Below are 21,566 nucleotides of genomic sequence, written 5' to 3'. Positions count from 1 at the left end.
TCGCCCCCCCTCTAAATGCGGCTGCCGCGGCCGGGATTCGATCCCGCTGCCCGGGGCTTAGCAGCGCAACAACTGTTTTATGCATCGAGAGTCAAAAATTACTGTTGGTGTTATTGGCTTGTATTGTATTGTATTCGTTCCGAGCGACTTTGAGAACTCAAAGGCTGAAATTTGTAAATTGCATTATTTGTGTCGTTGAGTAATTACTTTGAAACCTAATTAGAGAAGCTTTGTAAATTATTCAATTGTGCATTTTGTTTACTCGTGCAAGTAATGTCAGCCCCTTCGAGTAATCCAGGACTCCAGGAATAAAATGGTGCCATATGCGACAGGTGATGTTAAAGTACTCTGATAGTAAAAAAAAAAGGCAACCGATATATTTGGCTCAGTTTCTCGAATCGAGCCACCCCAAGTTGATCGCGAAGGTTCTTTTTAGTTGCCGGTTTGGCCAGTAGTATGCAGACGTTCAATAGTGATATGTGGTCAAATTCGAATGCCTTGTTAACGCGGGAGGCTGTGGAAAGGGATAATGAAAGGTAAAACTGTCATCCGCCTGACTGGGGCACGAAGCTACGGAGGAAACGTTTCGCAAAAACTCGTATGGGGTTTCTTTCTAGTTTTGTGCTACATTCGGGAGGCTGACAATTTTTCCTTTCATAAACCTTCCTCCACCCTGCGAGCTTCTGCAGAACTCATTAGCAACACAAGGCTTAGCAAGTTGGTGAAACTTTATTACTAAATACTAAGACGAAAGTATTCGGCCATTATAAAAAAAAAACTGTTTCGTTCATTTTCGCTCATCTGGTGTGCGTCCTCTAGCGCTAGTTTCCAATCATGAATCGAATGACCTGTATTTTTTTCCTTGTCTGGATGTTTCTAATGAATCGCTGTTTTCAACTTGTCATTCAAGTAGGTTACTAACGATCACATTAGGCCTCCTGTTATGATTGTCTGGCTCGTCGATCCTCTTTGCAAGCGTCTTAACTACTTGGCTGATATGGGCAAGCTGATTCTGACGCAAAGTAACATTCTCCAGGTTAGACAAAACATACATTTTCTTCTCAAGTTCATCGAATCTGTTTTATTTCACGTCGTGAATGTGACTTGCGTTTTCCTTGAGGTACTAGAAAACTTAAGTAGGATCGGGACCAGGGTGTGACTGAATGTTCACCGCTAAAAGCAGTAAATCTCTGAGCGATGAAGTAAGAAATTTGATTAAGCAGCACAGCGGCAGACACCGCGGCACCAGCAAAAAGGGGTCTACAAAACGCATGATTTCCACGTCTTCCGAGCTCAATAAAGTCAGCGCGCCTAAACGTACCGTGAGCTCACGCTTTTCGCACTTATACAACAGTGCCAGACCACATAGCCTACAGCGAGCGGGGCAACCACATCTAGACGTATAACGCGTTGACGGTGTTCTCTATAGCCACCCTTTACCTCGAGGCAAGAGTTACGGCATTCTGCAAAGGCAGTACAACCGCGCATTACGTGTTTGACTATGTCATAGTGACGAATACATATGAAATATGCAGTCTACGCAGCCGTGTTTCGTGCAACGCTCTGCTTATCAGGTTAAGCAAGCTATATGAGACAGGGATCATTGGAGATCGCAGGGAGATCGTCTTCGTCCTGCAGTGGACATAAATATAGGCTGATGATGGTGAGACGGGCGCGCGTTTGTTGGCGTGCAGAGTGTCGTCTCATTTCCGTCGCAGTCCAAGTAGCTGGCGTCGGCAGCATGCGTACGAAACTGAATCGTTCTGTTTACTGCGCTATATACTGTTCACACAAAGGACAGAATAAATGAAACGCACGCACATGTGCGTGAGTTTTATTGGACCAACAAAACCGCAGCACCATTTGGCCAGTGTGCGGTGTCCAAAAGTCGAATGGCAGCGTGCGCGGTATACCACTCTGGTGAGGCGGCTCCTGCTGCGCACAGTCGTGCGTAAAGCTCCGGCTAAATACAAGCCACCCCGCAGATTGCATTCTGCTTTCGGTTCTTTCGCACATTTGATTCTTCCTCGTAACATGCATGTTATTACGCTTTATATTCACAACGCTAACGATACATACCGCGGCCTCTCCGAACTGGTGGCTATTACGTTTGAGAAGAGGCACCACCTCTATTGTGGGTTGTTTCTTCGTTCAATACAAGAAAAACAGGCCGCTGCCAGCTGTCCGACTCGTTTGACACCACCGCTTCGTGATCGCGCTGACATTTTCCTCCTTCAGCTATGCTCCTCTCTTATTTGTCGGCCTATTTTCCCAGCCCCGTAATTATGGCGGCGCCTTAGAATGTGAAGCGCCTGTGCACGCCGCCGCTATGGATGCAAGGTGAAACGGTAGGTGCCTCGATGTATAGTTGCGAAAAAATGTGAGGCAGATCATGTATCCTAATTGTCCCAGTACGTTGCTTGCATATTTAGTAATGCACAATGACGCTATTCGATTCTTTGGTAATGTTGTAGGAACTATCAATCCCGAGGTTCTTGGCAAGAACTGTTACTATACGTTCAGGGAGGAAGCGCCCTAGCGAATCGAGCATTTGCAATTCACGCCGTATGGTAGCCAAGGGCCGGTATTTTGTAGCGATGCCTTTCCGATGCTAATGCCTTTTCGCGCTTTTCGCGCTTGGTCAGTGGTCAGAGCGACGGTTCACACACGTTATCAACGGGATCAGCCGGCCGTGAGCGGTGGATGATAAGACTAGCGTAGAATAAAGCATAACGCATCGCTACAAAATGCCGGCCAAGGTCGCTGGGTTGGCGGCTTTTCAAAAACGGCCGTTTAGCACGCCGACCCGGCCACGGAGGCTTCGCATGTGTGTTGTTGTAGCATACATAGAGCGTCAGTTTGGAGCTTATGGGTATCTGAGACTGACGCTAATTTCATGCATAGTGACTTTTTTAAGGAATATCACGTGTAAACGATTACGGAATTCGACGCCGTGCACTTTCATGATCGGACAACATGGCCCGAATTCACCGATAGTTTTTACGCTAAAACGGTTCGTAGAGTAAATGCTAGCCAATCGCGATGTCGGACGTATTATTAGCGAAAGTAACCTGCTAATAGCAATAAGCTCTTACGAACAAAGAGCTTTGTGAGGTCGGCCCCAGATAATTAGACGTGATGAGCTGAGAAGTTAAGTTCTCGCTAAATAAGTTCAAGCTGCATGCGTCCAAATTTTATTTAGGCCTCCTTCGAAATAGTACTTTCACTTACTATATTTAAAACGTTATGCGCGAGCTACGCAAATGCGGCTTGTAGATATTCTTCGTGCTTACTGATGGACCGAATGTGCATGAAACATTATTGGCAAAAAGCGTATAATTACTCAAAATTAATTAATAAACAATTTGTCTTCGCGTTTAGGGTGTACACTTATATTTAAAAACCGTTGAACACAGTCGCGTCTATAAGGCGAGTTCGTTCTGCATAATTTTTCCCCAAGGCTAGCGTTCCGAGATATTCAACCCACATTTTATCGCTCAATGCGGCTAATTTCACATTCTGAGGCGGTGATCTCAGCACAAAGATGTGCCCTGGAGTGGCGGAGCTTGTTGCGTAATCGTTTCTTTTTTTCGCCCATATTATAGTTTTCAACAGAAATTATTCGAGGCAGCTGCTCTTCATCGCACTATAATGCCTACGGAGGCTGCAACTATGGCAGAACAACCAGCATGAGAATGATGAGCACTACGCGTGGATTTGCCTAAACTTTGTCCTTCAGGATTCAAAAAGCCTTGTGACTCTGAAAATTGATTCTAAATAGGAAGTAATCGTTAGACCTTTCTCGATCGGCACCTATCACCGTTGACATTACATGCACACACGGCACCACCTCCCCTACATTCGTTGACGCCAGTATACGTTAGAACGCTGAGTTACCATTATTTTTTTATCTTAATTTATTCTTATACATTGCATCCCATCTTGGGCTATAGCAGGAAAGGCTATACCATCATATGTCAATTGCCGACGAAAAATTGGTCAGGGGCAAAGAACGAATATTTCCGGGCAAAGCATTCCAGCGTTCGATTGTCGAGGGAAAAAGAAAACTATGTACTTACATGTCAATTCTGGGTTGCAATGGCAAAAGATTTAGGTTGTGCGAGCTAGGTGCACTTGTAGGTACAGAAAACTCAATGTATTTATCTTAGCGGGTACAGCGTGGAGAGTTAGCGTGTGCAGGAACATTATGCTTTCGTTGTGGCGACGTGTTGCCAGAGTGGTTAAATTCACACTAGAGAGGTTAGAAGAAGGTGCAAAATCTCTATCGTAGCAACGATAGACAAAACGAATAGCCTTCTTTTGCAGCGACTCAATCTCGTTAATATCGTTTTTATGAAAAGGGTTCCAAACTATACATGCATATTCAAGGATTGGGCGGATTAATGTTTTGTATGTTAGCAGTTTAAGTTTATTGAGGAACCACACGATCGAAGGGCACGTTGGAGATAGCCGAGTTTTTAATGATTTGTTACATATTACTTCAATATGCTTGCCCCAAGAAAGATTCAGTGAATAGAAATCTGATGTACTGTTATTCTGGTACTTTTAGTAGAAAGGAGGTATTGCGAAAGTACAAGAAAAATTTTAATTATGGGGTTTTACATGCCAAAACCACGATATGATTATGATGCACGCTGTAGTGGGGGCTCCGGAAAATTTGGACCACCTGGGGTTCTTTAACATGCACCTAAATCTAAGTACACGGGTGTTTTCGCATTTCGCCCCCATCTAAATGCGGCCGCCGTGGCCGGGATTCGATCCCGCGACCTCGTGCTTAGCAGCCCAACACCATAGCCACTAAGCAACCACGGCGGCTTAAATTACGAGAAAAGGCAAGGAGTTTAACACCTAGTGAATGACATTGAAACAGTTTTGGTGAAGTTTATACTCATCTGCCAGGTCTGACACCTGGCAGATGACTATGAGCAGAAGTGTAAGAAGGCGTCGTTAAGAACAGTATGAACTTCAGGGGAGTGAATATTGTGGTAGAGAATGCAATCATGACCATAAAGACGTATATTAGTAATTCTAACTTGTGGTAAGTTGTGGTAATATAGAAAGAAATCTGGACCGAGGAATTTGCCCTGCGGCCCGCCAGAGGAAATATTAGCAATAGGGGAGTCAGAAGCTATTTAATGTACATCCGTGAGCAAAAGTATATGGACCAGGGGTTGCGCGACAAAGCCGATTTTTTCCTCTGCCTGTGAACTCAACTTGAAATTGAGGACTGCAGTCCAAACTTGACATTGCAAACTTTTAAATATACTTGTCGATTCCAGTTTATGCTCGTTAATTACGAAGGAATTCGGTTTTATTAGCGACCCTGTGGTCCGTATATTTTTGCTCACGGGTGTACATATTGGGAACGGTCGGAGAGAAAACTGGCAATTCATTCTACGAGTTTAGGATTATTTAAGATGAGGCTGAATTGAAATAGTAGTTCATGGTGAACCACACTGTCGAATGCTTTGGACAAATCTATGAAAATTGCATAAACCTGTGTACCAAGGTCAAGTGCTTTAGCGATGTCATGCGTGAATTCAACCAGCTGACTTACGGTGCTAACAGCACGACTAAAACCATGCTGACAATTACTTAGTGTTATTGGATTCCAGGTAATTCATGATATGTTTGTAACTTATATATTCCAGTAGTTTGCGAGAGTGGGAGGTTAGGGAAATGGGTGGGTAGTTAGTTGACATCTGCTTATTACCAGATTTGTGTAAAGGTAGAATTTTTGCACGTCATCACGAAGAAGGAACAAATGCGGTTGCTAATTATTTGTTAAAAATTACTAAGTTAACGGCTAGTCCGAACAAAGTAACGAACAAGGAAAGCGTTGCAAATGCCATCAGGACCACATGACTGCTACTTTCTCGCCACAAACAACAATTGAGTGGAATGAGTCGACTGCCAATGCTTTCATTTATTGCTTTATAACATGACTGTAGATTGTTTAGCACAGGGCGACTGTTCTATTTGTGGTTTTGTCCTTTTCATTGTATGTATTGCCCTCCCTACTTGAACCTGTAGTGTTCGCAGTATTGTAGAAATATAATAACAACAATCAATAAAATTTTAAAATAAAAATGTTGCGTTATAAATGTGACAGTTTGCAGTATTACGCAGATGTGCGGGGACTAATCAGCTTGCTGTATTGGAAAGCTACGATCAGTGGAGACTATACTACGTCTACTATATAAAAAGTTTAGAGTTGCATGGCATGCTCGATATTATGAAGATCCAGGGGTTTGACTGCAGGCGTGCCTTCCATACTACCAATATGTCATTTTTGTTGGCATTGTTATCGTCGTTATCGATGCCTGGTCGGCTACATTGATCTGTGAACGGGAGACAGATTGATCCTATAATACGGCGGTATTTATACATCTCCCGATGAATTTGTTTTTATAGGCCGTACGGCCAAGGTGAGACCAGTGAGCAGAGCGCCGGTTGCTAGGCTAGAGTTAAAGCACCTGCAGAGTAAATCTACTACAAAGAATTCGGTCACTGCTTTGGGACACTGTTCTTTATACTAGAATTACTACTATAAAGCAGTAGTGCCACTGCGCCCAAGTGACGCCAGTGGAGAAATGTCTAGATCAGTTTTAGATCGGGCTTTAGGTGTCAAAACCGATATAATTATGAGGCACGCTGTAGTACGGAATTCCGGATTAATTTCGACCATCTGGCGTTATTTAACATGCACCCAATTCACGGCACATGACACCAAGCCAACAATCATTTCCGCTTGAATAATTTCCCTGATTAGCTGGTTGCACCTCTTTGCGACAATAATATCGTTTTATCAAAATGTGGTCTACGTGGGCCAGAAAACTAAATTAGCAATCGATCGGCTCAGAAGGCATCGCAACAATGTCGACAAGGAAGATTACCACTTTCTTGATTTTTATTGCGCGATTGTCAGCCAGAGTTGGATAAATCAGCGTTCTTCTGGAAAAGTTGTAGCCGGCTAATTAGAGACGTTAATGAAGCGGAAATAATGGTTAGGCTTTGTGATCATCGTGTGCCGAAGCCTTCAATAGTGCTATGAAATAAAGAACTAGAATCACGAAGAGCATGATGTATACGAAAGCATTGAACATGCGCCGATGACTCTGTGTAACGGCGAAGGATTCTACTCCATAAAAAAGCAGTTGTAGTTTCTATTATACGCGGGTCCCCGTCTCTCCTTTTGTCCTTGTTAATCGAAGTCTGGGACGGAATTCACAAAGCCTCTCCTCCGAAAGTGCTCTTTGCCCGTTAGCCAGCTGCGTTCCCTATTAATATGTCCAGCGACAGGATTGGCTAAAATTTCTTCTCACGAACGTTTCTAGCGCAAGAGGCTTTGTGAATATGGGCCCGGATGTGGCAGTATTTTCCCTTTCAAGTTCTCCGTATGGCTAACCTGGTCATTTTTCGACTTTGAGGGCGGGCACTGTCATTTCGAAGAATGACACCGCGGCGTCGATCTGTTCGATGGTTCTCTCTACGAACGGAGCTTGCCCTCCAGCATGTTCCAACACAGTGTACATGGCGACCACTAATCCGCGAAGGAAAGAAACAATCAAAAAGGAAGCAAAAGTTTTAAACAAAAGGGCGCGAATTTTTCGCGCCGACACAATGAATGCGACATGCGGTTAATTGGAGCGTTCACGAAGGGGAATGCGAAGAGGCAAATATTAACGCGTTTGAGAAAGCACATGCATGAGTGTATGCATTGCCTGCGACCGCAGCCCGCAGTATGAACTGCGCGAATGGGTCTTCAGAATAGTATTCAATTGAGCCAGTTAAGACAAGTTTGAACAGCTGCACTGAAAGAAACAAAGGACTAAGAGAGACAGACAAGGACTGTTAGTACTTTGTTTCATTCAGTTCAACCGTTCAAACTCGTCTTGGCAAATAAATATTGTCGTTTTTTTTTGTTCATTTGTTTTTTGAAGATTGTATGCGGGAGCAACTTCTCAGGCAAAGTTCTGACCGAGAATTTATTTCTATGAGCAGGGAGCGCCAGACTGAGACGCCTTGTGGCGGTGGTTACGGGAAGTGCATACTCAGCGTTGATTATGATTTAAATCTATATAAATGCTTAAATAATTTATTTATTTAAATGTTTTCATTAAGGGTTGGCCGAAATTGGCTCGATGGTCTTTTTAGATAAACAAAATCAAATATGGTCCCACTATGATTATGACGCCGGCGCTAACTAAAATGCGCTGTCTGGTCATCGTACCTCAATATGCTAAATGAATGTTATCTCTCGCGACGCATTAAGAGGTGCGTAAACCACATGCTGAATGGCGAAATTAATGAGATGGTGTTGCCGCATACGGAACGGGTGTGTTGCCTAGGATCTTGCTGCAGTTACACTTTAAAACTCGTTGTCTGTGTGTGAACACGTATGTAAGTACCTTTACCACAGATATTAACAAACTTTATACGATTGAACCTTGATTTGACGGCAGCATCCCGTTTAGCGGCATGGCCGTTCGACGAATTCGATTCGATGGCATTTTTGAATGTGCACCCATCCGAATAAACGCATGGATGTCGCATCTGCCACTTGAGCTGAAGGTTAGATGAACCTCATTACGTACAGTGAAACTGAAGTGCTCGCCATTAAGTTGCGCAAGCTTGCGCAGAAACTTGCGCCTATCAAGTATGAAACATTGGTCTGGTCACGCTTTCCCACTGACAGCTATCCTAATCGTTTTCTTTCTTTTTTTTCTGAATGAGGCGTCCATCAGCCTTATCAGTACCATTCGCAAGCGTCGAGCGTGCACCCCGTGCACCTGTCTGAATGGCCGCATGGGGCGCGACTCCTCCTCGAGAGGCCCCGCTTGCGAGTGCGAGCAGAGTGCGCCTTATCGCTGCACAAATGCCGCCACGAGATGAGCTCACGGCGGCCAAAGCGGGCCGGTCATAACTCCTTATCGAAGAAAATAGTCGCGCACTTCTCCTTGGAGAGGAACGTCTGCCTCCACGCCACGGCGGAGCTAGAAAGGTGACCGTCGCACCTCGCAGTGCGACGATTTCTGTAGTGCCGATCGACTCCTCGCACACATTCGCGGGTCAGCGTTCGCTCGATCGAGCATAACCGAGGCCGATAGACTTAGAAAGTATACAAAAGCTGCGGCCGAAGAAGCGATCCGAGGTCGGATGGTCGAAAGGTCCTCGAGCAGTCGATGAACAGCTGTCGCCAGAACTGTAAGTCTGAGGCATGCACGACTGCAGTGCATATGCCGCGTGCCATGGGGAATCGGTGCATGACGAAGGGAAGTTTTGCTTTGGCACGATGAACTAATTCACACATATATGGCCTACATTCTTAGGTATCTAATTTGGGTGGGCCTCTGGGAATTCATTATTTTCATACATGATCGAATATTCAAGCAGCCCTCCCTGAAGAAACGGAAGGTGCACGGTGTAACTAAATTGGCATCAGCCGCATATTGTTCGTGCTGTCAAAGGATCGCAGTAAGGTCCAAACGAAAGGCAACATCTTAAATGAAAGCTGTCGCCCCGGTTCAACTCCGATTTCTCAATTTAAATGCATTGCAGATATTATCTTATTGGGCAACCACCTAATGCATTTGAATGAAATTTGTTGCAATTCAGAGAGAAAACTAAATTCTGCCGATCGTTAGACTGAGCACTGGCCATTTAAATACCGATAATTTCAAGTTGCGTCTGTTAGAGACTCTTAAGTGAACAAACATGATGTCACAATTCACAGCTTCCGGGATATCCTTACATTGTTTACGAAGATTTTGCGAAATCTTTATTCGCAAGTTATTTATATATTTCGTAGCTATGCATTTCAAAGAGGGCAAAACTGACCTCTTAATATATAAGTTTTGTCCACTTTGCATGTTTCAAATAGAGGAACTTACGGGCAAAACAGATGCCACTTTCCATAAAAGCGATTACTTTGCCAAATATTATGAGCAGGTTAAACGCGAGAGCGTTCTCAGCGCGGCAAGACGTGTGTGCCGAAATGTGCTTTTGCTGCATCAAACACACTAATACTAAAGGAGAAACAAAATATTCCGAGGTCATTACGCAACCATTCTGTTTTTAGATTGTGCAGCAGCAAGGATTTAACTCTTCCTCTATGGCAGCGGCTTGGGCAGTAAAAGGACATTCCTGTTTGAACCTAAGCCACGTGGCCTTGAAAACATGTTCCTTCAAAAGAATGTAAAAAAAGGCAACAGAATACAGTGATAAAAAATTCGATAGAGAGACTTAAGACTGCTTGCGTGCGGGAATGCGACCGCATTATAGTCCCTTTGGTGAAATGTTTTTCTTCCGCGTGTTCCTTGTCCACGCAAGCTCTCGCCTGCGTTCCGACTGCACCACGGTAAGGCCCAATCAAAACGCGCGAAGCGTCTCAACGCGCTCGCTTGCCACCGCGAAGTTCATAACTCGAAGGACCGCTCAGCGGCGTTCAATTGGACGGTAATTCATTTTATTTCCTATGGTCATTTTATACACTCATGACGTGGCGCCACCTCCTCCTCATTGGCTGCGCCATCACGTGCCCAACGACGCACGCACTAGGCCACACGTTTGCGACGTGACGTGTGCAATGACGCACGCACTAAGCACACCTTTATTCAACCAGAACCGTACAGCAGCCGTGGGGTCGAGGAAGCGTGCTCGTCTCGCAACACGTAGGCCTGGGTTCGATTTCCAACCAGGCTGATATTTAGCAAAGTTTACTTTCAAAGGCACTAATTTACTTTGCTCAAAGGAACTTCCTGAAAATGTTACGTCAATCCGAGCATTTCTTTTTTGGCGCGCTTGTACTCTTTGCGTCGTGGGCCATTTTTGGTACCATCTTTCGGTCACGCCGACGAATTCTCGCGTAATGGGGCAATAATAAACGCTCTTCAGTAAGAAGATATACAAACAGATTAACATATAAAATATATGTCTCTGCAGTGTAAATGTATTAACTTAGGGGAATTCCGTTTCATGAATAAGGTATTCTCTTAGCAAACATATTATTTGGGCTACAAGTGGAGCTATAATGAAGGGCGCTCAGGTAACCTCATCCACAAGGGGGTATGTATTCCAGGAACCAAGGTTTTGGAACACGAGCTTTTTTGTGTGCATGTGTTTCACCTCATCTACTTGCATTCCGGTGAAGTCTACAGTTAAGCACATCACTTCACTTAATCTCGAATTGTGGTTCAAGTGATTTCATTACGTATATAAGATGTGAATTTTTAGGGCCATTGGGAAAGCCAAAGTTTATGTTAGCGCATTTCTCCTGCGCACATGATGTTAAAATAGTGAGCTCACTGAGAACCAAAACAAAAACGTGGAAGCGATGGCTAGAGATCTTGCGCTGTCTATTCCGTGAGCGTTGTATGATTTGGTTTGCGAAGGAATTTTTATATGGGCCATGAGTACCTGTGCATTTTATTTCTGACACACTACGTTGGATATCTATCAGTACTTAACGCACTGTTACAGAGTTAATTTTCTTGCATGCTATTCGTTCTTTCGCGTTTTTTAACTAGAATACTGAACACGTATTACAATTCTCGCAACACAATGATTAAGCCCCGTATATTAGTAATTTTCATTTCGTGGAGCCAAGTACGTCAATGATGTCCAGAAACAATGGTCTCCCCAGTTTACTTGCCGTATCAACGAACCATCTACTTGTACGAGCGAAGCCTCATAACTACAATTATTGTTATTCATTTTGCCCTGAAATTCAGCAAATCTCCTGCGTATACATTGAGTGGTAACCCAAATGTTTATTTTTTTATTTTATCTTAAAAGATTCTACATCACCTGCTATGGTGTTGCGTGGAAAGTTTCTGACTCTTTCATTTTTGCCGAAGGAACAATTCCAGGGGCTAAATTGCTCGACATGCTTTACATATGCCAGTGCTGACGGAAGACTGAGAAGCAAGTCATTTCTCGGCGGCATTTCTCTCCAGAAGACAGTTGGTGCTATAATCGAACGACCAGTTAAAAGATATGTATTTGTGGTTTTCGGAGTCTGGGATCCTGCAGCGACCTCCACAAGTCAACTGACCACCCTTCTTTATATTTTAAATTGGGGTCATGTTGAAAATCATGGGCCGAATTGACAAAGCTTTTTTACTCGCAAGTACTGTTTGCCATTGGCCGGCCGAATTAGTTAATCATATGTCCGAAATGACGATTGACTGGTGCATGTTTTTATGAACGGAGTTAGCGTTAGAACCTTTTTGTGAATACGAGCCCAGGGCCTGCGTTCACAAACGTTTTTTTTTAAAATAAATCTGCGATTGGCTATCTCCACAGTGATGATTTCTTGTATCACGCCGATTCCTTATCATGAGTGGCAGGCGTCCAAACGCCATGAGTTGTATGAGTACAGTGCCCGGTATATGTGCCACTCTTCCCATCTAACATTAGTGAACTGGAGTCGAAGCTCACAGTTGCAGAAACGATTTGGTACGGAGATATGCTGTGGTGTTTATGTACGGATATATAGCGCGATACATCGAAGCTATTGTTCATTCTACTACTTTTGCCTGAAGTAAGATTTACGTAGCCGTTCACGCACACATGGGGGGGGGGGGGGACCCCGTGACGTTTTTTGAACAGTAGAATCAAAGGCTCACCTCGTTTACAGGAGGTTCCTTTGCTTTTAAAGCGAATTGCTTTGCCTGCCGAGAGGTTTCCCGTATCTAATTGAATGGCGAGGAGAAATGGAGAGAATCTGGTCTGGTAGCCGAGGGAGGAGGGTTTCGCCGGTGTCTCCTAATGGTCCGGGGGTGATGACGTCACGCTGGCGTCACAGAGAAGGGAGGCGGTGGTGAGGAAGATGGCGCGGCGTCTCAAATTGTTCAGCTTCTTCTTCCTCACCTTGCGGTGGCTCCTACAAGATCGTGGCGGCGTGCAACGGGGCGCTGAAAATGTCGCCAAAACAATTCCTCAGCGAAAAACAGTTGGTTGAGTGTCGTCGCCTGCGCGCCGAAAGGCTGGATAATGCGCGACGGCAGTAACGACTGCACTGCATGATTTACTGCATAGGAGAGTTCAGCGCCGCGAAGCGGAATGGCAGCAACCATCTTCGACTGCTGCTGCTAAAAAGTACTGCGAGAAGCACTTCGTTAACGACTATTTCAGTGCCGTGTGCGGTATCTGCGGTTAGCTGCGGTTTCAGTCGGATTATCAGTATCGATAACCAAGACAAATATAGGCATATTTGATTCCTCCCCATAGACCTTTGCCTTAACTCATGCACAGACATTTCATAACAAATTTATGCTTGTTTCATTAAAATATCAAAAAGCCTTAAGCAGGACTATTTCATAATCTTGCTAGTGCATCCATTGTATTTCAGTGATACACGGAAGTTCAAGGAGAATTCAGAGCGATGAGAAAGCTGTTCGCTTACTTAGCTAGTGAACTTAAATTGTTTCGGCGTGATTTTTTTTTCCCCAGAGGGGCTGCAGAGCAACTTCATTTTGGGTGGAAGCGCTTAATATATAAACAGTTGTATGCTACCAAAACTAAAAATGATTTATAACTTTTCAGCGGAAATTTTCATACAATCTAAAATTAGCAAAATTACTCCTATTTTAAATGCCCTGTGCGTGTCGATTGCGGATGCGTCCTTAGGATGGCGGCCGCTGTGAAAACAGCTGGGGTGGTATTGTGTAAGCGTCCACCTAATGGACATGTACATTTCGTCCGCTGCTGAAGTGCTGATTGGCTGGGAGCGCCTGCCTCCTTCTCACGCGTACCGCAGCCCAGCCAATCGGAACTTCAGCATCGGACGAAATGGACGTGTCCACTATAGATGGACGCTTACAGAGTACTCCTCCTGCTCTCATAACCATGTTTAGCTTATATGTTTTGCGTATAGCGCTGAAAGAAAATTTGAGATCTCCGCTTTCGAGGTGTACTTTCACTCGAGAATCGCTGAGAAAGCCGTAATAAATCTGTAAACCATGAAAGAGTAGATCGAGGCGACCAAACGCCGTTGTATGTAAATTCGTTGCGCGTGCGGATAGGCGAAATTAGTGCGTGGGGTTTCGTTCAGAAAATACTCTAATTGTCGACTGATGTTGCGCTTCAAACTTCATGTTTACTGTACACGAGGAATAGTCATGCAAAAGCCAGAGGACGGTGAACTGAAAGCAGCAGCTCGTATGAATGGTTTTGCGGTCGGCAAAGCATGGGAGTTTATATATGGAGCTTTAAGAATATTCTCTCGTAACAGATACTTACGCTTTAAAAGTTTGCTGCGCTGAATTTCAGCGCACCTCGTTTCGTGTTTAGATCCGGCGAGTAACATTATGTGGGACACTGTGTCTACAGCAATTGATCAGTTATTCTATTAGCATTGTTGACATGCCTATACGTTCTTGACGTTGTGTTTTACCATATCGCAGTGTGGTACTTGTGTGACTGCAGCATTTGGATTATTCACTTCGTCTTTGCAAGCGGTATTATTGCAATTACTGTGTACTGAAAGGTTCTTACGACCAACGTTGGCGTGTTTGAGATGTGATAAAAGCGCACGCCTGCATGCGCGCGCTCGCGCTCTTGCGGAAGGCCGAGCGAGGTCAATCGCCTCATCACCCATGCAGCGCACCGCGCACAACGCCCACCCGCTCCACTCCACAAGTCACTGCTATCGCTCGAACATCTCGCGAGTTGCTTGGCTGCTTTGTCATGTGATCAACCGAGAGACCTATCCAGTAGATGAAAATGGCCTGGAGATTGAACATTCTAAACAGCAAATGCGTCGTGGGCAAAATCCGTTCGCGCCAGCGTCTTGGAACAGCCAGCGCTGGAGCGATTGTTGGACCGCCATCTTCTATTCTTTTCGGAACGGGGCAGTCTCTGGCCTTTCCAATTTTCCCCCCTTTTGTTTGGCATAATCATGTATAATTAGCGCTTACACATCATTTTGACGTTTGAAGTTTCGGGACGTCGCGTGACAGACGTGAACGTGATGTCAACGTGGCCCGAAAAAATCCGACCAAAATCGGAGAAGTAATAGCGGCAAAGAAATAAAGTTAGAAAGGAATAGATTTGCGTTATCACGCCCATGGACCATCCGTGGGAGTATGCCTGGAGATACAAAGGATTGACTCATGGGATTTGACGTCCTAAAGCATCTCTGAGACTATTAGAAGCGGCCTGCGATAGAGGCCCCTGGATTACGTTTTTCCACCTAGAGTTCTTGACCGTATACCTCGAGCTAAGTACACTATCGTTTTTACATTATCGCCCCCACGGGAATGCAGCCGGTGCGGCAGGAATTCACTCCGCGACTTCGTGGTCATAAGCAGAACGCCAGAGCCACTGCACTGAGCAATGGCGCAGGATGGGAGGAAGAAAAATGTTCCTAGCTGCAGGCAGACTTAACTTTCGGAACACCTGCTGCAAATTGCTCTGCCCCTCAGCACCTCTTTTCTGATGTGAAATGCTGGTTTGCACGTTAAGTATATATAATATATTCATATATAATACACGCATGTAGAGAGATTACGCATACTTATATAAGATAGCACTTGCAAGTTAATAATTTAACTTGAAGTGGTACTTTGAATAGCCGATTGCGTATGTTTTCTTCTGCGGTCGACGATGGCAGTGAAATTGGCAATATGTTTTTTATTAATCCTGCTGTTTCCTGCGCGAGGGACCACAAAGACACGGGCAGCTAAAAAGTTCTAATCAAACAGTTTCTGACGAAGTCACTGTCAGTTCATTGTTTCTTTGTTTTTGAGGGGGGGGGAAGGGGGCAGAGGGGACACCAGCAGGATAGTGTAAAAAAAAAAAACGTAAGAAATCCCACTTCAGTGTTTCAGACATGGCACTAATCGCACCTTTCCTACTAATTCGTGTCATTGTCGATTTTCAGGGAGAAGATATGTAGGCGATCCGTTCCGTGGGAACAAACTCGGGGTGCGAGAACCGTCCTGATCGGAAGGCTCGCGTCGAGGCGTGACGTCAGCGCGCGCTGAGGACCTAGTCGTGCGGGCAGCGTGCACTCCAGCATGCTGGACGTTTCGGACGTGGTGGGCCAGCTGGGCTGGTACCAGCTGGCCGTGGGCGCAATCACCGTGTTACGGGCCTTCCCAACGTCGTGGACGCTGCTCATCGCTCCTTTCATCGTGCCCGATGTGGATCACTGGTGCGCCAAGCCCACCTGGCTGGCCGCCAACTGGACGGACGAGCAGTGGAAGCAGATCGCCATACCCGTAAGCGCTGCCGGTGACCACGCTGAATGAAATGAATGCTGGCATGCGTGTAGCTGAGTGCACCCTGAGCGTATACGTCGTGAGTAGCGACGCAGTGACTGAGCCACCGTGGACTGAGCACAGATCTGATGAGTCACTGCGGCGCTACTCGCGCGAGTGGAAAATAAGTTTGTTGGTAATTCATGATTAGACGCACTGCGCAGGATTACGAGACGGACAGTAGTGGCGCTGTGTGTGTCTGATCCAGTCCCTCTTGTCATCCTGGGCGCTGCAAGTCTAATCGGGTCACTTCTTGCTCTTCAGAACTGTATTCGTGGCGGTGTATGGCAGTGCCACCGCTGCGAGTAATTCATCGTCAATGCCAATTTGTAGGTACTACATGACCTTACATAAGGAGAGATATAGCGCTAACACGGTAAAGCTGCGCAATATAGTTATTGGAAATGAATATGATGTTGAAATGGGGGAAAGAGTTGAGACGTGTGGAGGTGAATTCAAAGGCTCATTCAAAGCATAGATCGTAATACAGTAAGTGGAGTAACTAATGCGCGCTTAAAATCAGCCGTATTGGTCGCAAACTTTTCTCGATAAATTTTAATTCTTGCATGGTACGCTACCGTACGCATAACAGGTGGTGCGCTTACGATCGTGTATTAACATAAATTCATGAACAAGGGGTGAATAAAACTGAAAAAAAATACCTTATGAAAGAATACGAAGAAGTGGCTTTTTAAACTATCCTTTTTCACCGATTCGCGATGTCGCGCACATCGACGAAAGGCGAAAAGGCTGTGCAGCTTTGGAAACTCGCAGCCCGATTCGTTATCCTGCTAAGGAGTGAGCTGTGTTTGTGACTAGCCGGTGTCCGCGTGCTGGCCAACAAGATGATACATATGGGACCGGCTAGTCAGGAACGGAACTTGCGTACTGAAGCTTTGGTAAGTCAGTGTCCACAATAAGCAACTATTTTTTGTTTGTTTCATTCGCTTTCGATTGTGCTGATATTTGCACTTTTGTAGGAGTTCCCTCTGTCTTGGCAATGTTAAGTAAGAATAAAAAACAACATACGCTCAAAATTTTCCTTTCTCTCCTAATATTTATTTTGACCCTGCCTACAAGACCAGACTACAAGCAGTGAAGCGGCAGAGCTAGAAAATCACAACTTCCGAATTCTACGCTATAGCAGTAAGCAGCTTTCCGATACGTATAGCGGTGAACTTTTGTTGCGCCTAAGAAGTTTTTTTTTTTATTTCTCTCAACAGTTGTGTAGTTGTATTCTGGATTAATGATACTTACTGCTTCTTTTACCTTTCTTTATAACCACAGTGTCCTGCCTAATTTCTTACTATTGCGTGGTAAACGACGTGTATTATAAGTAAACTATGTGATTCACAAATAAGAGGAAATTATGGCTTTGGAGCTAAAGCGCCATGAACGTGTACGATGTTGTAGTCGATAAATGACGTTGCTTTCTTTTTCTTTTTATTCCGATGGGCCCTTTTGCGTACGCGTTCTATTGATGACGGACAGTAAGAAGGCTGAAAGTTTGGGGTTAGGGTGCTGGAGACCCATCAGACACGCGAAAGGTAGTTTTTCTTTTATTTTTTTAAATTTTTTTCCGCTGTGCTCTTGCGTCGGCGGGGAGTGTAATACAGAACGTAAATAATTTATTCATGGATTCAATTCAAAATTAGGGCCATCGCTATGCACCCATGATCTTATACCGTCAATCTTTTCCTTCACGCTAGACGAAAGGTGTGGCAATGGGCGCAAACACCAGTGCTGAGTCTGTTCTACGAGCGGGGAAGTTTGAGAACTGCCGTTATCGAGCTGTCTTCGAGAATGGCACTGTAGACCCTGAGACACTGCTGGCATGCGACGCGTGGACCTACAACGAGACGGTACCGGGATCGTCCGCAGTACCCGAGGTGAGTGGCTGTTACACAGCAATCATTCTTATTAATTTCGAAGAAAGAAACACGCACACTTATGCGCGTACGCACAAAGTTTGCAGAACACTGACTGCATGTGAAAAGTTAGATTGCGTCAGGACATGGAAGCGAAGTCTGTATTCCAACACTGCACCCTACTCGCCTTCCCAACACGTGCAGAGTCCACGTGAAAGTTACGTGCATGATGCATGTCTTGACTACGAGAAATTTGAGCTTTTCCTGGTGGCTCTGGAGTTGCTTTTTGTGTGTTGCGTCTCTAAGAATGTCCCAGTTTTATAACCTCTTACGGTTGAGTGTGCTGTATATTGGTCGGTACAAAGAATCGGCAGCTTTCCAGAAGGGCGTGCCGGAATCTATTTCGTACCAGAAAAGCTTTAAAAAAAGATTGGAGGGCGATTCAACCTCTAGTTGACGTCGATGAAGGACAATCTTCCTGGGCAAGTTCGGGGTGAGAATATGGTGTATTAACCATAGAATTTATTCTGAAGCCCGCCGCGTCTCAAACAGCGTCTGCGCCTTCGACCAGAGGCGTAGCGTCTCAACGACAGCGTCTGAAAACGCTAGCCCCCTCGAGAAAAAAATGAGCAAACGCCCCCCTTACCATGGCACCACCAACCGTACCGCACGGTGGCACCACCGGTACTGATACCACCGATATCGATACCGCCGGTACCGATACCACCGGGAGCACCGGTATCAGATATATCTTCGGGATCGGCACACATTTTATTGTGATAGCAATTATATGGACACTCAAAAGCAGATTTCTGCCATCGGCGTCGCCGTCGCCGTCGCCGTGAGGTTACGTATGACGTCAATGGAGATTAAATCGTCGCCGCGCGCCGAACGCTGTATGTGCGAGTGAAAGGGCGCGAGGGGCGCGCGCTTTCACGGGGAGTGAACGCACGGCGGAGAACAAACGCGCGTTCTGCGCCGTGCTCCCTTAAGGGCTGCAGAAGTAGGCGTCTCTTTCCTCCTTTACAATCACCATATATGTAGAGCAAACGCGCCTTCTTCCGATGCGCGAGAGGCCGTGGGGGAGGGGAGGAGGGGGAGGGAAGGGAGGCGACGTTTAGCTGCGGCACCAAGTGCCTATTTATATCAGAGGCTCCGGCAACAGTCACCAACACCGCACGCATTTCGAGCGAACGCGGGCAAAACGCCGACGGCGTCGACAACAGTTCTGCGTGTTGCCGGTGCTGCTGCATGTCCAAGTTTATACAGCTGATAAAGCTAATATCATTACTCTGTATAGCTATCTACCAGTTTGCTATCGCAATTGAGGCTTCGCCTTTCAGGTGAAACTGCGACAACTTTTTTTACACTCACTCCAGCGTTTTTACAGCGAGTTTCCACGGTCATCAAGTGAGATGCGTTCATGTTTGCTTGTGCGCGCGGGACACCATGCTTGTTAATTTAGTTAGTATGCCTATGTTTGCAAGTTTATACGGTCGATAAAACTACTATCCTTACTTCGTATAGCTGTCCACTAATTTGCTATCGCAATCGATGCTTCGCCTTTGGGGCGAAACTGTGACATTTTTCCATCAAATATTTTAGAGGCTAGATGCAAGCAATGAGGTCGTACACGATAGTCGGTCATGGGTGCAAATGTGTACGCATACTTGCGGGTACGTTCACGTTTGGGAGATTACACCAGGCATGCAACAATACACTCTTTTCTGCAACGACGCTGCTAACGCTTATCGCATCAGGCATGATCGTTAAAGGGTACAGTGTTGGAAAACACACGCTGAAACGCCCGAGTGCAGGCGAAGGCAGAACTGCTACATGCGGTCAAAACGGGCTGAGTGAGAAAGACGACGCGCTGAACAGAGGACCGCCACGACGTTCTTATCTGTAACTTTATCTCGTCTCTTATTCCCCTCGCAGCATGGTGAAAAGGCCTCGTCCCTTCACACAACATAATCGAGACCACTTCAGCTTATCCTGCTCAAGAGGGGGATTGTGTGCCCCCGTGCTTTATTGACTCGAAAGCCAGTGTGAGGCCATGACACCTTGGGCGCCTCTTTCACAACTCCATGATTGCTTCTGCTCTGAGCTACATATCGTTCGCGATAATGTGCAAGACAGTGCGAAAAGGGAAGGGCGTCAAGGTTCAACTGAATTTACTCTCTTTCTTGACTCTCTACTATGGATATGATCTCGTAACAATCAATCTTTCACAAACTATTCTTTACCAGCTTCATACAGGAACGAACGCGTTCAAATGGCACATGAAATTTTGGATGAATAGCCAGCTGGAGAAAAAAAATGCCGGGAGTGGTGTAGGGAGGGGACAAGGGCGACGCTTCACTGTTCCCACTGTCCGGGCTATAGCGTCTGAACCCTGTTTACCACCATCGACTCTTCTCAAGTGGTTACCCTCAGCACCGCCAATTGATTGGGACAAAGTTCTAGCAGGAGTTAGTGCCTTTTCACATAACCAATGCTCTCAGAAGGGAAGACAAATTGTAGCTACAGAGTCCACGAGTTGTCCCATAATTCACTTAAATAAAGGCAGACAATTATTATGATAAAGCTGAGAAGTGGGCATGAATCCAATTTCTGATCTGTTACTCAACATCTTGGAAGGGAAATCGAAGTAAAGAGACAGAGATAAGAAAGTGTTGGTGATGGGGACGAATACGGTGGTGAATGAACATGAACAGCGAACACTCTACAGCTCTCAAATTAGACCAATCTCTTGCGAAAATTTGATGATAACCTTTAGAACATCACGCCGACAACAAGGGTATGGCCAAGGTACCGAGAGAATCTTTTCAAACAAAAGTGGTGTCGTGAATCTGAATTAGGAGGTGGAATATTGGAATTCCATGCCAACTGACTCCGACTTTGCAGCTGGGCCACTTTCATTTTTTACACAATTGCAGTCTTTAAGGGTCATGTAAACAGCCCTTTCCAGAAATAGCCTGCACGCGAAAAAGTCTCAGCAGTGCAGGAGCCATTTAAATTTCTCGTAAAGCGATTAACTACGTGTTGAGTAAAGCCTCCACATTGACTTCAATTATTCCTACCACGAAACTCCATTGCCTTAACACTGTGTTCACCGCACCGCTCTGGTGATCTCAGTGGTTAAGTCGCAATGACGTCGTTTTCTTTGCGGTTTTTTTTTTTCATCCTGCCTTTTACAGATCCCAACTCCAGACAAGTAACCATTGCGGTGAATGTTTTTACACACGAAGGTGATGCTTGTACAGTATAAAGCTGCATGGCTTACAATTAAGGTTGTGTGGTCTCGGTTAGTCCTCCCTTTCGCCAGAATAAAGAACAGCGTCTAAGAAAAAAATTACACTATTTCTTTCTCCTAAAGTAACACCATAGTGGGTGTGAAGCGATGCACGGA

The 21,566-nt window shown here is 45.3% G+C and overlaps 1 protein-coding gene across 4 annotated transcripts in view; it reads left to right on the top strand.

Annotated features, from left to right (window-relative positions):
• Window positions 1-21,566, top strand: part of LOC119437416 (solute carrier family 22 member 6-A) — a 58,428-nt gene that overhangs the window by 13,511 nt on the left and 23,351 nt on the right. The window contains exons 1-3 of one of the 4 annotated variants that reach the window (XM_049660517.1): window positions 2,310-2,348; window positions 15,908-16,247; window positions 17,996-18,175. In XM_049660517.1, the coding sequence (XP_049516474.1) occupies window positions 16,044-16,247; window positions 17,996-18,175 (384 nt within the window). In that variant the 5' untranslated portion in view covers window positions 2,310-2,348; window positions 15,908-16,043. Of the gene's footprint in view, window positions 1-2,309; window positions 2,349-8,909; window positions 9,229-15,907; window positions 16,248-17,995; window positions 18,176-21,566 lie in introns of those variants that run through there. The other 3 variants (XM_049660515.1, XM_037704445.2, XM_049660516.1) reach the window with 3 other exon arrangements.

This window comes from Dermacentor silvarum, chromosome 1 (assembly GCF_013339745.2).
Source record: "Dermacentor silvarum isolate Dsil-2018 chromosome 1, BIME_Dsil_1.4, whole genome shotgun sequence".
Taxonomy (NCBI): Eukaryota; Metazoa; Arthropoda; class Arachnida; order Ixodida; family Ixodidae; genus Dermacentor; species Dermacentor silvarum.
This window is presented reverse-complemented; position numbering and strand designations above follow the sequence as displayed.